Here is a 20,808-nt window from a genome sequence, read left to right as displayed (position 1 = left end):
GTGATCTGCCCGCCTTGGCCTCCCAACGTGCTGGGATTACAGGCGTGAGCCACCGCGCCCAGCCTGTTTTTGGTATTTTTAATAGAGACAGGGTTTCACCATGTTGGCCAGGTTGGTCTCGAACTCCTGAACTCAGATGATCTGCCCACCTCTCTGCTGAGATTACAGGCAGGAGCCACCGCGCCCAGCCTGAAGCAGATGTTTATTTCAGCGAGAGGCGCCACGAGGGTGACGCAGTAAGTCAGGTGTTACCCTTTCTCTTCTATGGCCCCAGAACTAAACCAGAACTGCCCGTGGGAAGAGGAAACTTACGACAACATCTGCAGGAAGTGTTCTGGGTGTGTCATGGTCTTGTACAGCAACTGGGCACCCTCGTCCAGGAGCACATTGGCTGAGAGATGCAGGTGCTTCAGGGACTCATTGGCTTTGAGGACATAGAAGAATTCAGCCCACTGCTCTGGGGTGGCACAGTGACCTCCCAACCTGTGAAAAGAGTGGGAAAAGTCATTCTTCTGGGAGGACAGAGTACACCCTATCAGCTTTTTTTTTTTTTTTTTTTTTTTTGAGACAGAGTTTCACTCTGTTGCCCAGTCTGGAGTGCAAAGGTGTGATCTCACCTCACTGCAGCCTCCGCCTCCCGGGTTCAAGCCATTCTTCTGCCTCAGCCTCCCAAGTAGCTGGGATGACAGGCATACGCCAATTTTTGTATTTTTAGCAGAGACAGGATTTCACCATGTTGGCCACACTGGTCTTGAACTCCTGACCTCAGATGATCCACCCACCTCGGCCTCCCAAAGTGCTGGGATTACAGGCGTGAGCCACCATGCCTGGCCCAGATCAGCTTCTTCTGCTTCACTTCCCAAGACATTATGTCTTTGGTTTATCTCATTCTACTCATGTCTCCAACCCTGGCCTGAATTATTGGAAAGATCTAATGTTGCCTCTGCTTCTTCAAGTATCCCCATAGCCATTAGAGTAACATCCAGCCCCATCTCCAAGAGATTGTAATACAATTCTGTGCAATGTTTCACCAAAACGGCCTGTGTGGATGATTTTGTAGGGGGAAATAAATTTTTTTTTTGAGACAGGATCTCGCTCTGTTGCCCAGGCTGGAGTGCAGTGGCATGATCACAGGTCACCACAACCTGTCTCCTGGGCTCAGATGATCCTCCCACCTCAGCCTCCAGTGTAGCTGGAACTAGAAAGGGCAAATTGATGCTTAATACTCAAAATAAAAATTTTATCCTGGCCAGGTACAGTGGTTCATGCCTGTAATCCTAGCACTTTGGGAGGCCGAGGCAGGTGGTTCACTTGAGATCAGGAGTTCGAGACCAGCCTGGCCAACATGGTGAAACCCCGTCTCTATTAAAAATACAAACATTTGGCAGGCGTGGTGGTGCGTGCCTGTAACCCGAGCTACTTGGGAGGCTGAGGCAGGAGAACTGCTTGAACCCAGGAGGCAGAGGTTGCAGTGAATGAGATCGCACCACTGCACTCCAGCCTGGACAAGAGGAAAACTGTCTCAAAGAAAAAAAAAAAAAAATATTCTCATGAGTGCAGAGAAGGTTGCATGCTCCTTCTGAGTACCGAACTCCTGATGATCTGAGATTGATGATCCATTCACCTCAGGCTCCCAAAGTGCTGGGATCATAGCACTGCATAGGATCAAGCACCAACGATTAGCTCCTGTGCCTGATCTGAGATTGAACAGTTTCATCCCAAAACTACCCGCAAACCCCTGTCTGTGGAAAAACTGTCTTGCACAAAACCGGGCCCCGGTGCAGAAAAGGCTGGGGGCCACTGCTCTCAATCCCAACAGTTAGGCAAGGTGCAGTCAGGAATAGCACGTCCCTAAAGCTGGAACCCAGCACAGAATTCGGGGTGTTTCTTTGCATTGATAGCTGGTTATGCAACACAGAAGTCAAGCTGGCGGGGGAAAGAGGAGAGGCTGACTCCAGACACAGGCCTGTTTGAGGAATACACTCCCTGTCTGGGATGGTATCTGGAGTGTTTATCCTTTTTCCTAGATCCCCCTGCAACACGGTGCAGTGGACTCCGGGTACTAGGGAGAGCCGTGACCGTGAGACCCACCTCAGGTACTGCAGTTTGCATTTATGATTTCTGAGCAGATCACACAGCATCAGCATCATCGTGCGTTCCCACTCGATGTGCCCTTCCAGAGTCAGGTGCGTGAGGGTCTTCTTCCCAATGAAAGCAAGACAGAAGTCCCGGTACGCAGTGTCAGGGGTGACGTTTTTAATCCTAGGGAAAAGCAGAAGAGACTCACATTGTGTAGCGGCATGTATAAACAAAAAGCTGTTTCACATTTAGAAATTATTAGAAGTTCTTGGCCGGGTGCAGCGGCTCATGGCTGTAACCCCAGCACTTTGGGAGGCTGAGGCAGGAGGATAACCTGAGGTCAGGAGTCTGAGACCAACCTGGGCAACATTGTGAAACCCCATCTCTACAAAAAATACAAAAATTAGCTGGGGCCGAGGCAGGTGGATCGCCTGAGGTCAGGAGCTCGAGACCAGCCTGGCCAACATGGCGAAGCCCTGTCTCTACTAAAAATACAAAAATTAGCTGCACATGGAGGTGCACGCTTGCAGTCCCAGGTATTCGGGAGCCTGAGGTAGGAGAATCACTTGAATCCAGGAGGCAGAGTTTGCAGTGGAGATCAAGACCATCCTGGCTAACACGGTGAAACCCCATCTCTACTAAAAATACAGAAAAAATTAGCCGGGTGTGGTGGCAGGGGCCCGGCTCCATCTCAAAAAAAAAAAAAAAAAAAAAAAAAAGATAAAAAAATTCAAGAAGCAGAGGATCAGGAAAAACAACTAATGGGTACTAGGCCTAATACTTGGGTGACAAAATAATCTGTACAACAAACTCCTATGCCACACATTTACCTGTGTAACTAACCTATACTTGTATCTACTTTTTGGTTTGTTTTGGTAACAAAACAAACCAAAAAAAAAAAAAAAAAAAAGATAGCTGGGGCCAGGCATGGTGGCTCATGCCTGTAATCCCAACACTTTTGAAGACCGAGGCAGGCGCATCACCTTAGGTCAGGAGTTCAAGACCAGCCTGGCCAAGATGGAGAAAATTCTGCCTCTACTAAAAATACAAGATTAAGCCATTGCACTCCAGCGCCTAGGTGACAGAGTGAAACTCTGTCTCAAAAAAAAAAAAAAAAAGGGCCAGATGCGGTGGCTCACGCCTATAATCCCAGCACTTTGGGAGGCCGAGGCAGGCGAATCACCTGAGGTCAGGAGCTCGAGATCACCCTGGGTAACACGGTGAAAACCCATCTCTACTAAAAATACAAAATTAGACGGGCGTGGTGGCACATGCCTGTAATCCCGGCTACTCGGGAGGCTGAGGCAGGAGAATTGCTTGAACCTGGGAGGCAGAGGATGCAGTGAGCTGAGATCGCGCCATTGCGCTCCAGCCTGGGCAACAAGAGTAAATCTCCATCTCACCCCCGCAAAAAAAAAAAAAAAAAAAAAAAAAAAAAAAAGACAGCTGGAAAATCCCCAAATACATGGAGATGAAACAGCACATTTCCAAATTTAAAAAACAAAAGTACAGGAAGCTTAGTCACGGTTCAGGGTCTTCCTTGAAAGATGGGCTTCTGCTTACTCCACTTTCTGCAGATGACAGGTGCTACGGGTTACGTGGTCACAAAGAATCCGCACAGAAGAGTCGCTCAGGAAGCTTTGTTTCACTTCCAGAAACTTCAGGTTGCTATTTGAGCTGAAGAGAGAGCAGAAATCCGTCCAGAGGCGAAGAGAGCGAAGATCCTGCCGCGCCCAGTTCGGAATGGTCAGGTAAGTGCACCTGCAAGAGAACACATGTTCATCTCTTATGACTAGTACCTGCATGGCGAGATGGGTGTCTGCAAACCACACTTCAATGGCAAAAACCACAATTACTTTTGCACCAACCTAAAACAGTGTCTATAGTAAACAATATTGCATCACATACTTTGCTACGAGTATAGATCTTAAGTTTTACAAAAAAATAAAATAATAGATAAGGCTGAGTGAGGTGGCTCATGCCTGTAATCCCAACACTTTGCTAGGCCAAAGTGGGAAGATCACTTGAGCCCAGGAGTTTAAGACCAGCCTGGGAAAGAAACTGAGACCCCCCATCTCCACAGAAAATAAAATAATTAACCGGGCAACATGGTGCACGCCTGTAGTCCCAGCTACTCGGGAGGCTGAGGCAGGAGAATCGCTTGAACCCGGGAGGCGGAGCTTGCAGTGAGCCAAGATCGCGCCACTGCACTCCAGCCTGGGCGACAGAGCGAGACTCCGTCTCAAAAAAAAAAAAAAAAGCCCCAATTCCTAATTGCCAAGTCGTGTCTCCGCGTTGAACGTGAAGCTGGAAGGAAGTCCAGCCAGAGGGAAATTCTGACCGTTAGCGACAGGGCACAGGAGACGCTGGCCTCTTCCTAGTGGAGCGTGGAATGGGAAAGCAGTTCTTACCTCTCAAATTCAATATCCGGTTCAAAACCCACGTAATTCTCCAGGAACACCCCCTTTGCTACCTGCAGTGAGAGTTTCTGCAAGTCTTGACAATGCTTCAGGCTGAAGGAACACTGCATCATTTCAGAAATATTTGTCAAGTGAACAGAAATTTCCTTGAACGGGGCCACTACGACCTTCGCCAGCTCCTCCTCCTGAGACTCATACAGGCAGCACAAGACCTCCTTCAGGTCGGTCATGGATATGGACTTATTTGCATGAAGATGTGCTTTGCATCGCAGCAACTCCTGTTTGATGTCTGGTGACATCTGGCAGCCAAAAGTGGCCTCCAGCTCCTTGGCTCTCTTCTCATTAGCGAGGCCGAATAAGAAGTATCCTACTTGAATCAGGTCGGGGTTCTTGAGTCTTTCTTCTCCGGAAAGCAGCTTCTGCACGTCCCCAATGTCCCAGGCGTGGCCGTCCCTGTCCTCTTCCTCCTCCTTCTCCAGGGCGTAGAACAGCGCAGCGAAAAACTGCTGGAAGCTGAGGTGGATGAAGGAGTAGCAGCCTTTGGAGTCTCTGTCCTGGCGGAGGATGTGTCCGTCCAGGAACGGGCGGAGGTCGGACTCCTGCACCCCGAGCCTTTCCAGGTCCTCTCGGTGGAGCACAGACATCTGCGCCCACAGCCCCTGCGCGGCCAGGAGGCTCAGCTTCCGCAGCGCGCCCCGCAGCTGTCCGCCCTGCGGGAACTGGCTGCAGAGGAAGCGCAGGAACAGCCCCGTGCGGGTGAGGCAAGTGGGGGCCGGGTCCTCCCCCTTCTCCATCTGCAGCTTCAGAGTCGTGCACACGATCCAGCACACCGCCGGGGCCGAGCCCAGCTGGAACAGGGCCGCGTTGCTCCTCATCAGCTCAAAGGCACGCATGGCTTGGTCCTCGTCTCCAAAGTGTCTCAGGAAATAGGCCCTCCTGTCCTCCTCCAGGAAGCCCTCCACCCTTATGTAGATTGGCTGCTGCGCCAGGAGCTGTAGATCCCTCAGTACCCTGGGCCGCGTGGTGACCAGCAGGGCGGCCTTGGGTAACATCTTCCTCTTCAGCAAACTCCCCAGGAGGACCGGCACCGGCTTCTTCTTCTCCCAGTCCCCGCAGATGTCCTGGATCAGCGCCCCAGGTGGAACTTTCAGCTCATCAAGGCCATCGACCACGAACAGGATTCTCTGTGCTTGGGCTAGGATGCTTGGAATGTCATCCTGCAATTCAGGCCAGTCTTTGGAGATCAGCTCTGCAAAACTGCAGGGGCCCATGCGGCTGAGCTCCTTGCAGCTGAGGTAGAACGCGTATCTGACCGTCGGGCTGAGGTTGCAGTCTGTCCAGTCCAGCATACACTTTTTGGCCAGCGTGGTTTTCCCCACGCCCGCAGGGCCATGCAGCACCACTGTGTAAGGTGTTACCTTCCTGGGTGTTCCGGGATTCAAGAATGGAATGAACCGTTGGTTTCTCAGAGTGACTTCGTCATGGAAATTGTCAATGTCTCCTCGCCAAAAGGTGTTCTTCCAAACCAAAGATTGTTTCTCCATTGAATTTCTCCGTCCTTCCTTTTCACCTGCAGGTTGACAGCCCATAGGACAGTTGAGGCTGATGATGATGCTCTTCTGAAAATTACCTTGTCAAGTACCAGAAATGAGGGCCAGGCACGGTGGCTCATGCTTGTAATCCCAGCACTTTGGGAGGCCGAGGTGGGTGGATCACTTAAGGTCAGAAGTTCAAGACCAGCCTGGCCAAGATAGTGAAATCCCATCTCTACTAAAAATACAAACATTAGCTGGGGGTAGCGGCGGGCGCCTGTAATCCCAGCTACTCAGGAGGCTGAGTCACAGAATTGCTTGAACCCAGGAGGCGGAGGTTGCAATGAGCAGAGACGGAGCCACTGCACTCCAGCCTGGGCTACAGAGCAAGATCCCGTCTCAAAAAAAAAAAAGTACCAGAAATGAAGAAAACCAGGAAGAAGTGATGCACCTTCTCAAACACCCAACTCATGACCACAGGACCGTATTTACCCACCTGGCTTTGCTAACTCCGAGTCTTCTTCTGCATCTCCCAGCTGAGGATTATCTATTTCTTGCACCTGTCCGTCCTCTGTAAAATACTTAGACGTAAGCCTGACACAGTAATTTACACTTCGTAAATCAGACATTATTGTACATAAAGCGTCAGCCAGGCATGGTGGCTCACGCCTGTAATCACAGCACTTTGGAAGGCTGAGGTGGGTGGATCACAAGGTCAGGAGATCAAGACCAGCCTGGCCAACATGGCAAAACCCCATCTCTACTAAAAATACAAAAAAAAAAATTAGCCAGGTGTGGTGGCACACACCTGTAATCCAGCTACTCGGGAGGCTGAGATAGGAAAGTCGCTTGAACCCAGAGGCGGAGGTTGCAGTGAGCCCAGATCTCACCACTGCACTCCAGCCTGGGCGACAGAGCGAGACTCCATCTCAAAAGAAAAAAAAAAAGTGTCAAATATATACATATATATTTACAGATGCGGTCTCGATATGTTCCCCAGACTGGATTCGAACTCCTGGATTCAAGCAATCCTCCCACCTCAAGACTCCTGACTGGCTGGGACTACTAATATTTGAGCCAAGTACTGCCTTTTTTTTTTTGGTCCTCTTGGCCCCACACTTGTAACCTCATTTAGTCTTTACTCCTGAAGCCCTGTCTCTAAATACGTAGTCATATGGCGGGCGGGGAGGCGGTTAGAGCTTCAGTATAAGTTCTCTGGACACAATTCAGTACCTGGTTTAGGGACTGTCTGCTTTTTTTCTCTCTCATAACTAGCATGTTATTTCCTGACAAATGGAAACTCGAATCTTTCCCGCATTTAAAAATAGAACAGCTTGGTTCTTCAAAAACACAGAATTACTATATGACCTAGCAATGTTTCTCCCACAAAACAGAGTCAATAGGTATTCTTCCAGACCAAAGATCATTTCTCTATCATATTTCCGGAGGAGGCAGAGGTTGCAGTGAGATTGCGCCACTGCACTCCAGCCTGGGCGACAAAGCGAAACGCCATCTCAAAAAACATAAAATAGGCCAGGCGTGGCTCACGCCTGTAATCCCAGCACTTTGGGAGGCCGAGGAAGGCGGATCATGAGGTCAGGAGATCGAGATCATCCTGGCTAACGCAGTGAAACCCTGTCTCTACTAAAGATACAAAAAATTAGCCGGGCGTGGTGGCAGGCGCCTATAGTCCCAGCTACTCGGGAGGCTGAGGCAGGAGAATGGTGTGAACCCGGGAGGCAGAGCTTGCAGTGAGCCGAGATCACGCCAGTGTACTCCAGCCTGGGCCATAGAGTGAGACTCCATCTCAAAAAAAAAAAAAAAAAAAAACCCATAAAATAATAAAATAAAATTATTCCAAAACAAAGTTTTTAAAAGAATGCTGCCAGACATGGTGGCTCACAGTCTCTTGGGAGACTGAGGCAAGAGGATTGCTTGAGCCCAGGAGTTCGAAACCAGACTGGTCAACATAGCAAGACCCCATCTCTACAAAAGAGAACAAAAAAATGAACTTGGAAGGCTGAGGTGGGAGGATAGCATGAGCCCAGGTGTTGGAGGCTACAGTGAACCACGATCGCACCACTGCACTCCAGCCTGGGCAACAGACTGAAATCCTGTCTCAAAGGGAAAAAAAAAAAAAAAAGCCGAGCCAAGCACAGGACATGTACCTGTATCTCCAGCTACTCAACAGGCGGAGGCAGGAGGATTGCTTAAGGTGAGGCGTTTGAGGCTGTGGTGTATTGTGATTATGCCAGTGAAGAGCCTGGGCAATGTAGCAAGACCACATCTCTTAAAATATGCTGAAAATGCAAAACAGGTAATAGGAAAATTAAGATCACGAGTATATGTACGAATCTATCATTTTTTAATTTTTTTGAGATGGAGTCTCACTCCCATCGCCCAGGCTGGAGTGCAATGGCACGATCTCGGCTCACTGCAACCTCCGCCTCCCAAGTTCAAGGGATTCTCCTGCCTCCACCTCCCGAATCACAGGGATTACACACACCCACCACCCCACCACGCCCAGCTAATTTTTGTATTTTTAGTAGAGACGGAGTTTTACCATGTTGGTCAGGCCGGTCTCAAACTCCTAACCTCAGGTGATCCATCCACCCAGATTGCTAGGATTACAGGCGTGAGCCACCGCACCCAGCCAGGGCTCATTCTTTGTTACAAATGACCAGGACACCCCAGGTTCTACTTACCCAGCATCTCAGCCTTTGCCATCTTACACAATTCCGTGAGATTCATCTCTTCCAAGATGTTCACAGTTGCATTCCTTATCCAATTTTCTGAGGAGGTGTTGACCAGAATTTCTGCCAGTTTCTTGCCATCAGCTTCTTCCACCTCAGACCATGGGGTCTTCTGTAGCACGTCTTCCAGGGGGAGAGCCCATAAAAGGGATTTGAAACTCTTTAATTCATCCTCATTCAGCTGCTCCAGAAGGGTCTCCAGAGTCCACTGTAGCTGGGTTGCCATCATAGTGCTCCAAGTATGAGACCTCAGGTTAAGGCTGAAGAACTGCGGGGGAAAAAAGAAAACACAGTTCACCAGTTACCATCATTAAATGAAACCACAGTTGCCTATGTGCCAAGAACAAGACTGTCCCTGCAGCACCACGAGTGGTAAAATATTATGTAGACTGAATTAAGAGACGGAAAATCTGACCCAGCACAGTGGCTCATGCCTGTAATCTCAGCACTTTGGGAGGCTGAGGCAGGCGGATCACAAGGTCAGGAGATGGAGACCGTCCTGGCTAACACAGTGAAACCCCCGCCTCTACTAAAAAAAATACAAAAAATTAGCCAGGCGTAGTGGCAGGCACCTGTAGTCCCAGCTACTCAGGTGGCTGAGGCAGGAGAATGGTGTGAACACGGGAGGCGGAGCTTGCAGTGAGCAGAGATCGCGCCATTGCACTCCAGCCTGGGCAACAGAGCCAGACTCCATCTCAAAAAAAAAAAAAAAAAAAAAAAAAGAATGAACAAAGAAAAAAAAAGAATACAAAGAATGAAGGGTCAGTGGTATGCTAGGGCCAGCCCGTGCTGGCTAATGGGGGCTTCCTACATGTACCTATACCAACATCCATGGGCTGTGATTTCACACTGATAGTACAAAATCACAATCATACCACAGAAATCAGCAAACACGGCAGGGCGTGGTGGCTCACGCCTGTAATCCCAGCACTTTGGGAGGCCGAGGCGGGTGGATCACCTGAGGTCCGGAGCTCGAGACCAGCCTGACCAACACAGCGAAACCCTGTCTCTACTAAAAATACAAAAATTAACCAGGCGTGGTGGCAGGTGCCTATAATCCCAGCTACTCAGGAGGCCAAGACAGGAGAATCACACTTGAACCTGGGAGGTGGAGGTTGCATGATCTGAGATCACGCCATTGCACTCGAGCCTGGGCAACAAGAACAAAACTCTGTCTCAAACACACAAAAAAAGAAATCAGCAAACACTACAAACCAAGACTTCCTCGCCACCAACCCCAAGAGCCACTTGTTTAACATTTCAGCCCACCACTGAATGACACATCGAAAACAAATAGCAGGAGGACAGATATAAATATAACTGTACTGGCCGGGTACGGTGGCTCAGGCCTGGAATCTCAGCACTTTGGGAGGCCAAGGCAGGCAGATCACCTGACGTCAGGAGTTTGAGACCAGCCTGGCCCACATGGTGAAACCCCATCTCTACTAAAAATACAGAAGCTAGCCAGACGTATTGGCAGGAACCTGTAATCCCAGGGACTTGGGAGGCTGAGGCAGGAGAATCACTTGAACCTGGGAGGCGGAGGTTGCAGTGAGCCGAGATGGTGCCATTGTACTACAGCCTGGGCAACAAGAGCGAAACTCCTTCTCAAAAAAAAATAATAATAATAATAATAATCTTAGCCAGGCCTGGTGGAGCATACCTGTAGTCCCAGATACTTGGGAGGCTGACACAGGAGGATTGTTTGAGCTTGCGATTTGGAGATTGCAGTGAGCCAGCCACTGCACTCCAGCCTGGGTGACAGAGTGAGGCACTGTCTCAAAAGTAAGTAACTAATGGCTGGGCGCAGTGGCTCACACCTGTAATCCCAACACTTTGGGAGGCTGAGGCAGCAGGATCGCTTGAGTCTGGGGAGTTGGAGACCAGCCTGAGTAGCAAGGCGAAAACCTATCTCTACTCTAGCTACCTGGGGGGCTGAGGCAGGAGGATTTCTTGAGCCCGGAAAGTTGAGGCTGCGGTGAGGCAAGATTGCGCTACTGCATTCTAGCCTGGGTGACAAAGTGAGACACTGCCTTAAAAAAAAAAAAAAAAGAGGGCCGGGCATGATGGCTCAGGCCTGTAATCCCAGCACTTTAGGAGGCCAAGGCAGGCGGATCACGAGGTCTCTACTAAAAATACAAAAAATTAACCAGGCATGGTGGCAGGCGCCTGTAGTCCCAGCTACTCAGAGAGGCTGAGGCAGGAGAATGGCGGGAACCCGGGAGGCGGAGCCTGCAGTGAGCCGAGATGGAGTCACTGCACTCCAGCCTGGGCGACAGAGCGAGACTCCGTCTCAAAAAAAAAAAAAAAAAAGAGAGGCAGCCTGGAGAATAAATAACATTGTGACTTGCCAAGCCTGGGTGGTGACAGAGGTGGACAGCTTTACCCTTGGAGGGAACAGCAAATCTTTTTTCCCCAGCTGGGAGGTGTGGGGCAAAGGAGAGATCAGACTGTTACTGTGTCTATGTAGAAAGAAGTAGACATAAGAGACTCCATTTTGTTCTGTACTAAGAAAAATTCTTCTGCCTTGAGATGCTGTTAACCTGTAACCCTACCCCCAACCCTGTGCACGCAGAAACATGTGCTGTGTCGTTTAATGGATTTAGGGCTATGCGGGATGTGCTTTGTTAAACAAATGCTTGAAGGCAGTATGCTTGTTAAAAGTCATCACCACTCTCTAATCTCAAGCACCCAGGGACACAAAACACGCAGAAGGCCGCAGGGACCTCTGCCTAGGAAAGCCAGGTATTGTCCAAGGTTTCTCCCCATGTGATAGTCTGAAACATGGCCTCGTGGGAAGGGAAAGACCTGACCGTCCCCTAGCTGTGGAGGATTAGTGAAAGAGGAAGACTTCTTTGCAGTTGAGATAAGAGGAAGGCATCTGTCTCCTGCTCATCTGTGGGCAATAGAATGTCTCGTGTAAAACTCGATTGTATGTTCCATCTACTGAGATAGAAGAAAACCGCCTTAGGGCTGGAGGTCAGACATGCTGGTGGCAATACTGCTCTTTAATACACCAGCTATGTTTATGTATGTGCACATCAAAGCACACCATATTTTCTAAGCTTGTTTATGACAGAGACATTTGTTTCACATGTTTTGCTGCTGACCTTCTCCCCACTATTACCTATTACCCTATTGTCCTGCCACATTCCCCTCTCCGAGATGATAGAGATAATGATCAATAAATACTGAAGGAACTCAGAGACCAGGCCGGTGCAGGTCCTCCTATGCTGAGCACTGGTCTCCTGGGCCCACTTTTCTTTCTCTGTACTTTGTCGCTGTGTCTCTTTCTTTTCTCAGTCTCTCGTCCCACCCGACAAGAAACACGCACAGGTGTGGAGGGGCCAACCCTTCAGTGAGGTATAATTACATATATACAATTTGAGGATTGAGCAGGAAGAGCATGTGAGCCCAGGAGTCCCAGACCAGCCTGGGCAACACAAGGAGACCTTGTCTGTATTTTTTAAGCATTTTTAAAGTAATATATACAATGTTTACGTGTCAAAGTGTACAGCATGGAGCGATGTTATATATACAATGAAATGATTACCACAATCGAGCTAATTAACATATCCACTGCCTCTTATAGTTGCCTTTCCATTTTGCAGTGAGAACGCTTGAGAAAAAATTCAGGGTTTTTTTCTTTTTCGGAAAGAGTCTTGCTCTGTCGCCCAGGCCAGAGTGCAATGGTGTGAGGCTTACCACAACCTCCTCCTCCCCGGGTTCAAGCGATTCTCCTGCCTCAGCCTCCCAAGTATCTGGGATTACAGGCATGCGCCACCACACCTAATGTTTTTTGTATTTTTAGTACAGACGGGGTTTCACCATGTTGGCCAGGTTGGTCTTGAACTCCTGACCTCAGGTGATCTGCCTGCCTCAGCCTCCCAAAGTGCTGGGATTACAGGTATGAGCCACCAGGCCCAGCCAAGTATTTTTTTTTCCCAAGTACATTTTTTTCTTTTCTTTTTTTTTTTTTTTTTTTGAGATAGAGTCTCCCTCTGTTGCCCAGGCTGGAGCACAATGGCACAATCTCGACTCACTGCAACATCCACCTCCCAGGTTCAAGTGATTCCAGTGCCTCAGCCTCTCAACAAGCTGGGATTACAGGCACACTGCATCATGCCTGGCTAGTTTTTGTATTTTTAGTAGAGACAAGGGTTGTTTTTTTTTGTCTTTTTTGTTTTTTTTTTTTTGAGACAGAGTCTTGCTCTGTCGCCCAGGCTGGAGTGCAGTGGTGCGATCTCGGCTCACTGCAAGCTCCGCCTCCCGGGTTCACACCACTCTCCTGCCTCAGCCTCCCGAGTAGCTGGGACTACAGGCACCTGCCACTATGCCTGGCTAATTTTTTTTGTATTTTTAGTAGAGAGAGGGTTTCACCGTGTTAGCCAGGATGGTCTCGATCTCCTGACCTCGTGATCCGCCCGCCTCAGCCTCCCAAAGTGCTGGGATCACAGGCGTGAGCAACCGCATCTGGCCATCTACATTTTTTTTTTTGGATGCGGCATTTCACTCTGGTTGCCCAGGCTGGAGTACAATGGCGCAATCTCAGTTTACCGCAACCTCTGCCTCCCAGGTTCAGATGATTCTCCTGCCTCAGCCTCCCGAGTAGCTGGGATTACAGGCATGTGCCACCACGCCCAGCTAATTTTGTATTCTTAGTAGAGATGGGGTTTCTCCATGTTGGTCAGGCTGGTCTCAAACTCCTGACCTCAGGTGATCTGAAAAGTGCTGCGATTACAGATGTGAGCCACCGCGCCCAGCCTTTTTTTTTTTTTTTTTAAACAGGGTCTCCATCTCATCCAGGCTGGAGTGCAGTGGCTCAATCACACCTCATTGCAGCCCCCACCTCCCAGCTCTGGTGATCCTCCCATCTCACCCCACAAGTAGCTTGGACACAGCACAAGGACTGGCCTTCTTTGTTTTTTGAGACGGAGTTGTACTCTGTCTCCCAGGCTGGAGTGCAGTGGCATGATCTCAGCTCATTGCAACCTCCCCGTCCCAGGTTTAAGCTATTCTCCTGCCTCAACTTTCCAAGTAACTGGGATTACAGGCATGCACCACCATACCTGGCTAATTTTTGTGTTTTTAGTAGAGACGGGGTTTCACCATTTTGGGCAGGCTGGTCTCGAACTCCTGGCCTCAAGTGATCCACCCGCCTCGGCCTCCCAAAGTGGTGGGATAACAGGCATGAGCCACTGTGCCTGGCCTTCTATTTTTTTTGTAGAGACAGAGTTTTACCATGTTGCCCAGGCTAGTCTCAAACTCCTGAGCTCCTCTAAACTATATTTGAATAGAAGTCCTTAAGACAACATTAGGCCAGGCGCGGTGGCTCACGCCTGGAATCCCAGCACTTTGGGAGGCCGAGGCAGACGGATTATTTAAGTCAGGAGTTCAAGACCAGCCTGGCCAACATGGTGAAACCCCGCCTCTACTAAAAATACAAAAATTAGCCGGGTGTGGTGGCACATGCCTATAATCCCAGCTACTCTGGAGGCTGAGGCAGGAGAATGGCGGGTGAACCCTGGAGGCGGAGCTTGCAGTGAGCCAAGATCGCGCCACTGCACTCCAGCCTGGGCGACAGAGGGAGACTCTGTCTCAAAAAAAAAAATCAAAGATCCTTCCAGTAACCTCACACCAACCATTAAGGCTTGGGAAGGGCTATGGTGGAAACTCCACCAATAATTTATTCTCCCTTAAAGGAGGAGACAAAGAAATCGATGCAAGAACCAGCACTCACCTCCCTTAGGTCAGGTCTTGCTTCCAGCCTGTTTTCTGCAAAGGAATTGGATAAAACTCAACCACTAATTACTTATCCCTTGAAGAGACAAATAAATAGATGCAAGAACCAGCACTCACCTCCCTTAGGTCAGGACTTGCTTCCAGCCTGTGTTTTCTGCAAAGGAAATGGATAAAAAGGGGAGGTCTCTGGCCCTTGGTACGCTGGGTGGAGAGAGCGCTTTCCCGCCCAGGGTGGATCCGCCCCACTGAGATTAACATTGGGTGGCTCCCAACCACTGACCTCAGGCTCACCTTGACATCACCTGGGCCACATCCTCAGGGATTCGGCTGTAATTGGGCTGCAGTGGGCTTTGGAGAACCACGGCTTGCTAAATCTCCCCAGGTGAGATTAAGGTGCAATTCCCTTCCTAGACCACCCGGGCCAGGTGTGATAGGCAACGGAACAGGAAATACACATTCTGAGTTTTGCAGGGTACCTGGCTCCCAGCTTTAAAAACTCTTGTAGAGAAAAAAAATTAAACAAAAATAAATTAAAATTTAAAAAAAAAGAGGATAAAAACTTCTGTGACTTCCTAAGTTACAAATACAATAAGTCTACTTTGTGGACAAATGTGGTGGCTCCTGCCTGTAAATCCCAGCAGGCTGAGAGGCCTAGGCCAGTGGATCCCTAGGGGCCAGGAATTTGAGACCAGCCTAGGCAACATAGCAAGATGCCATCTCTACAAAAATATTTAATAATTAGCCATGCATAGGCTGGGCGTGGTGGCTCATGCCTGTAATCCCAGCACTTTGGGAGGCCGAGGCGGGTGGATCACCTGAGGTCAGGAGTTGGAGACCAGACTGGTCAACATGGTGAAACTCTGTCTCTACTAAACACACAGAAAATTAGCCAGGTGTGGTGCCTGTAATCCCAGCTACTTGGGAGGCTGAGACAGGACAATCACTTGAACTCGGGAGGTGGAGGGTGCAGTGAGGCAAGATCACGCCATTGCACTCCAGCCTGGGTGACAGGAGCAAGACTCTGTCTCGAAAACAAAAACAAAAAAATTAGCCATACATGATGGGCTGCACCTGTAATCCCAGCTACTCAGGAGGCTGAGGTGGGAGGATCACCTGAGCCCAGGAGTTTGAGGCTGCAGTGAGCTGTGACTGGCCACCTCACTCCAGCCTAGGCCACAGAGTGAGACCCTGTCTCAAAAAAATAAATAAATAACTGATATTTAATTTTTTTTTTTTTTTTTTTGGATGGAGTCTCGCTCTGTGGCCCAGGCTGGAGTGCAGTGGTGCAATCTCGGTTCATGCAACCTCTGCCTCCCAGGTTCAAGCAATTCTCGTGCCTCAGCCTCCCGAGTAGCTGGGACTGCAGGCACATGCCACCATGCCCGACTAATTTTTTCTATTTTTAGTAGAGACAGGGTTTCACCATATTGGTCAGGCTGGTCTCAAACTCCTGATGTCAGGTGATTACAGGCATGAGCCACCGCACCTGGCCTAAAATTGTTTTTAAATAAAACAGTGTATCTTGTGGAAAGCATTCAGCACAGAATTTTGGTAATTTAAACTGTTAATTTAATGGAAGTAAATGGTCCCACAAATGAAGATGTATATATCAGTTGCAGCATGCCATCTATAGAGATAGGCACTGTGGAGGCCAGGCATGGTGGCTCATGCCTGTAATCCCTGCACTTTGGAAGGCTGAGGCGGGTGGATCATCTGAGGTCAGGAGTTCGAGACCAACCTGGGCAACATGGCAAAAACCCCCTGGCTACTAAAAACAAAAAATTAGCCAGGCATGGTGGTGTGCACCTGTAATCCCAGCTACTCAGGAGGCTGAGGCATGAGAATTGATTGAACCTGGGAGGTGGAGGTTGCAGTGATCCGAGATTGCACCATTGCGCTCCAGGCTGGGCGACAGAGACTCCATCTTTTTTTTTTTTTTTTTTTTTTTGAGACAGAGTCTCGCTCTGTCGCCCTGGCTGGAGTGCAGTAGCGCGATCTTGGCTCACTGCAAGCTCCGCCTCCCGGGTTCACGCCATTCTCCTGCCTCAGCCTCCGGAGCAGCTGGGACTACAGGCACCCGCCACCGCGCCCGGCTAATTTTTTGTATTTTTAGTAGAGACGGGGTTTCACCGTGTTAGCCGGGATGGTTTCGATCTCCTGACCTCGTGATCCACCCGCCTCGGCCTCCCAAAGTGCCGGGATTACAGGCGTGAGCCACCGCACCTGGCCGAGACTCCATCTTTTAAAAAAAAAAAAAAAAGATGGCCAGGTGCAGTGGTTCATGAATGTAATGCCAGCACTTTGGGAGGCTGAGGCGGGAGGACTGCCGGAGTCCAGGAGTTCACGACCAGCCTGGGCAATATGGCGAGACTCCCTCTCTGAAAAAAAAGAAAATAAAAACAATAAAAATAAATTATATTCTAGCTGACAGAGAGAGAGTATGTTTTGTTAAAACATTTGGCCTTTAGTCCTAGAGCAGCTATGGAGAGATAAAGATGAAAGAGGTATCTCTCGTTATGCATACTCAGGCCCTACAACCACACCTGAGCTTATGTTAATGAGGTGACTTTTGGAAGGCCCCTAGATAACCCCACGAGGGTGGGGAACTGGCTGCCAAAGAAACTGTCAGTGATTAGACATTGGGAACTTTCAGCCCCAGGCTCCAAGTGGCCTCCAGGGAGAGGAGAGGAGCTGAAGGTTGAATTGATTATGAACTGCCAGCTACGTGATCAGCGTTGCCCACCTAAGGAATCCTACATAAACCCCTAAAGAAAAGGGTTTGGGCCAGGCGTCATGTGGCTCATGCCTGTAATCCCAACACTTTGGGAGGCCTAGATGGGAGGATTGCTTGAGCCCAAGGATTCTAGGCCAGTCTGGACAAAATAGTAAGACCCTGCCTCTAAAAAAATAAAAAATTAGCCAGGCGTGGTGGAGTGCACCTGTAGACCCAGCTACTCAGGAGGCTGAGGCATGAGAATCACTTGAACGCAGTAGGCAGAGGCTGCAGTGAGCTGAGATAGCGCCACTGCACTCCAGCCTGGGTGATGGAGTGAGACAGTCTCAAAAAAAAAAAAACAGGAAAGTTCAGAAGGACTTCCTGGTTGGTGAGCCGGGGTGCATCCGTTTGCCAGGACTATGGTGCACCCCAGGTCCACAGGGACAGAAGCTCCTGCACTTGGGACTCCTCTAAACCTCCCCCTATGCATCTCCTCCTTGGTTGTTCATTTGTATCCTTTAAAATATGAAGGGGTGGGTTGCCCCTCCACATCTGTGGGCGTTTCTCGTTAGGTGGAAGGAGAGACTAGGAAAAGAAAGAGACACAGAGACAAAGTATAGAGAAAGAAAAAAGGGGGCCCGGGGGACCGGCGTTCAGCACACGGAGGATCCCCCGTCCTTGATCATTATTGGGTATTTCTCAGAGAGGGGGATGTGACAGGGTCATAGGATAATAGTGGAGAGAAGGTCAGCAGGTAAACCCGTGCACAAAGCTCTCTGCATCATAGACAAGGTAAAGAATTAAGTGCTGTGCTCTAGATATGCATACACAGAAACATCTCAATGCCTTACAGAGCAGCATTGCTGCCCGCATGTCCCACCTCCAACCCTAAGGCGGTTTTCCCCTATCTCAGCAGATGGAACATAAAATCGGGGTTTACACCCAGACATTCCATTGCCCAGGGACGGGCAGGAGACAGATGCCTTCCTCTTGTCTCAACTGCAAAGAGGCGTTCCTTCCTTTTTTACGAATCCTCCTCAGCACAGACCCTTTACGGGTGTCGGGCTGGGGGATGGTCAGCCACGAGGCCATATTTGACTATCACATGGGGAGAAACCTTGGACAATACCTGGCTTTCCTAGGCAGAGGTCCCTGCTGCCTTCCGCAGTGTTTTGTGTCCCGGGGTACCTGAGATTAGGGAGTAGTGATGACTCTTAACAAGCATGCTGCCTTCAAGCATTTGTTTAACAAAGCACATTTTACACAGCCTTTAATCCATTTAACCCTGAGTTGACACAACACATGTTTCAGGGAGCACAGGGTTGGGGGTAGGGTTACAGATTAACAGCATCTCAAGGCAGAAGAATTTTTCTTAGTACAGAACAAAATGGAGTCTCCTATGTCTACTTCTTTCTACACAGACACAGTAACAATCTGATCTCTCTTTCTTTTCCCCACAAAAATAAGCTTTGTAGGCCAGGCACAGTGGCTCAGGCCTGTAATCCCAGCACTTTGGGAGGCTGAGGCAGATGGATCACTCAAGGTCAGGAGTTTGAGATCAGCCCAGCCAACATGGTGAAACTGCGTCTCTACAAAAATACAAAAATTAGCCAGGCATGGTAGCTCAACGCCTGTAATCCCAGCCACTCGAGAGGCTGAGGCAGGAGAATTGTTTGAACCCGGGAGACAGAGGCAGAGGTTGCAGTGAGCAGAGATCGCGCGACTGCACTCCAGCCTGGGTGCGACAGAGTAAGACTCTATCTCAAAAAAAAAAAAAAAAAAAAAAAATGAAAACCCGCTTTTAGTAAAAAAAATAAAAATGAAAAAATGTGAATCAGGCTGCACTCCGGCCCATGTCCTGGCTGCTGAGCGTCATGTGGCTCTAGACGCTGCACTTTTGCCTCCTTATTGTTCCCGTAGATAGGATTTCTGACAGGAGGGTCATTAGACGGATTTGTATCTGCATGGTTCCTATATATAAACTCTGGGACATTAGAATTATAAGGCTTTTGTTTAAGGATGGTTTCAGATGTTTTTCAGACCCTGAATTCCAGCCAAATAGCTGACACTAACCAGTTTGAAGACCCCAGCGAGGAATAGGATCAGCATGAGAACACTGCGTGTTCATGTCCCCGTCTCCGCCAGCAGTCAGCATGGCCACACTTTGGCACACACCAAAACACTTAAAAACCCTAGCCCTGGCCGGGCGCAGAGGCTCACACCTGTAACTCCAGCACTTTGGGAGGCCAAGGCAGGTGAATCACCTGAGGTCAAGAGTTCAAGACCAGCCTGGCCAACATAGTGGAACCCCATCTCTACTAAAAACACAAAAAATTAGTCGGGCGTGGTAGCGGGTGCCTGTAACCCCAGCTACTCAGGAGGCTGAGGCAAGAGAATTACTTGAACCTGGGAGGCGGAGGTTGCAGTGAGCAAAGATCCTGCCACTGCACTCCAGCCTGGGTGACAAGGCAAAACTCCATCTCAAAAAAAAAAAAAAAAAAAAAAAACCCTAGACCCAGACTTCTGGGAAAGATGGATTGGAGGTTTCCTCCCATCTCCTCATTCCTGAGCCCTATGATTAAACTTCCGTCTCTTCTGCAACCCAGTGACCCGGCAAATTGACTCACAGCTTGCACTGGGCAACGGACCTACCGTCAGAGGCTCGTGAACCGGAGCAACTCCATCTTGAACAGGAGCTGAGTAAAATAAGGCTGAGACCTACCGGGCTGCACTCCCAGACAGTTAAGGCATTCTTCAAAAAAAAAAAAAAAAAAAATGCCAGGCACGGTGGCCCAGCACTTTGGGAGGCCGAGGCAGGTGGATCACCTGAGGTAGAGTTCGAGACCAGCCTGGCCAACACCGTGAAACCCCGTCTCTACTGAAAATACAAAAATTAGTCAGGCGTGGTGGCAGGCGCCTGTAATCCCAGCTACTTTGGAGGCTGAGGCAGGAGAATCACTTGAGCCGGGGAGGCAGAGGTTGCAGTAAAAAGAAAAAAAAAAGCATTCTAAGTCACAGGATGAGATAAGTCAGCACAAGATACAGGTCATAAGGACCTTGCTGATAAGACAGGTTGCAATGTAGCAGGACCAGCCACAGACAAAACTCCTCAGACACTGAGTTAAAGAAGAAAGGGGTGGCCGGGCATGGTGGCTCACGCCTGTAATCCTAGCACTTTGGGAGGCCGAGGCGGGTGGATCACGAGGTCAGGAGATTGAAACCATCCCGGCTAACACGGTGAAACCCCGTCTCTACTAAAAATACAAAAAATTAGCCAGCGTGGTGGCGGGCGCCTGTAGTCCCAGCTGCTCGGGAGGCTGAGGCAGGAGAATGGCGTGAACCCGGGAGGCAGAGCTTGCAGTGAACCGAGATCGCGCCACTGCACTCCAGCCTGGTTGACAGAGTGAGACTCTGTCTCAAAAAAAAAAAAAAAAGAAGAAGAAAGGGGTTTATTCGGCCAGGGGCATTGGCAAGACTCCTGTCTCAAGAGCTGAGATCCCCGAGTGAGCAATTCCTGTCCCTTTTAAGGGCTCACAACTCCAAGGGGGTGCGCGTGAGAGGGTAGT

At 49.4% G+C, this 20,808-nt stretch overlaps 1 protein-coding gene across 5 annotated transcripts in view; it reads right to left on the bottom strand.

Annotated features, from left to right (window-relative positions):
* NLRP7 (NLR family pyrin domain containing 7) overlaps positions 1–20,808 on the bottom strand; it is a 43,851-nt gene that overhangs the window by 8,448 nt on the left and 14,595 nt on the right. The window contains exons 2-9 of one of the 5 annotated variants that reach the window (XM_030819630.1): positions 14,818–15,024; positions 14,644–14,680; positions 8,737–9,052; positions 6,528–6,602; positions 4,491–6,069; positions 3,643–3,840; positions 2,092–2,262; positions 313–483 (exon numbers count right to left, since the gene is read on the bottom strand). In XM_030819630.1, the coding sequence (XP_030675490.1) occupies positions 313–483; positions 2,092–2,262; positions 3,643–3,840; positions 4,491–6,069; positions 6,528–6,602; positions 8,737–9,052; positions 14,644–14,680; positions 14,818–14,825 (2,555 nt within the window). In that variant the 5' untranslated portion in view covers positions 14,826–15,024. Of the gene's footprint in view, positions 1–312; positions 484–2,091; positions 2,263–3,642; positions 3,841–4,490; positions 6,070–6,527; positions 6,603–8,736; positions 9,053–14,524; positions 14,550–14,643; positions 14,681–14,817; positions 15,025–20,808 lie in introns of those variants that run through there. The other 4 variants (XM_030819632.1, XM_030819633.1, XM_030819634.1 and 1 more) reach the window with 4 other exon arrangements.

The sequence above is a fragment of the Nomascus leucogenys genome, chromosome 10 (assembly GCF_006542625.1).
Source record: "Nomascus leucogenys isolate Asia chromosome 10, Asia_NLE_v1, whole genome shotgun sequence".
Classification (NCBI taxonomy): domain Eukaryota; kingdom Metazoa; phylum Chordata; class Mammalia; order Primates; family Hylobatidae; genus Nomascus; species Nomascus leucogenys.
The sequence above is the reverse complement of the archived record's forward strand: the minus strand, read 5'-3'. Positions and strand labels throughout refer to the sequence as shown.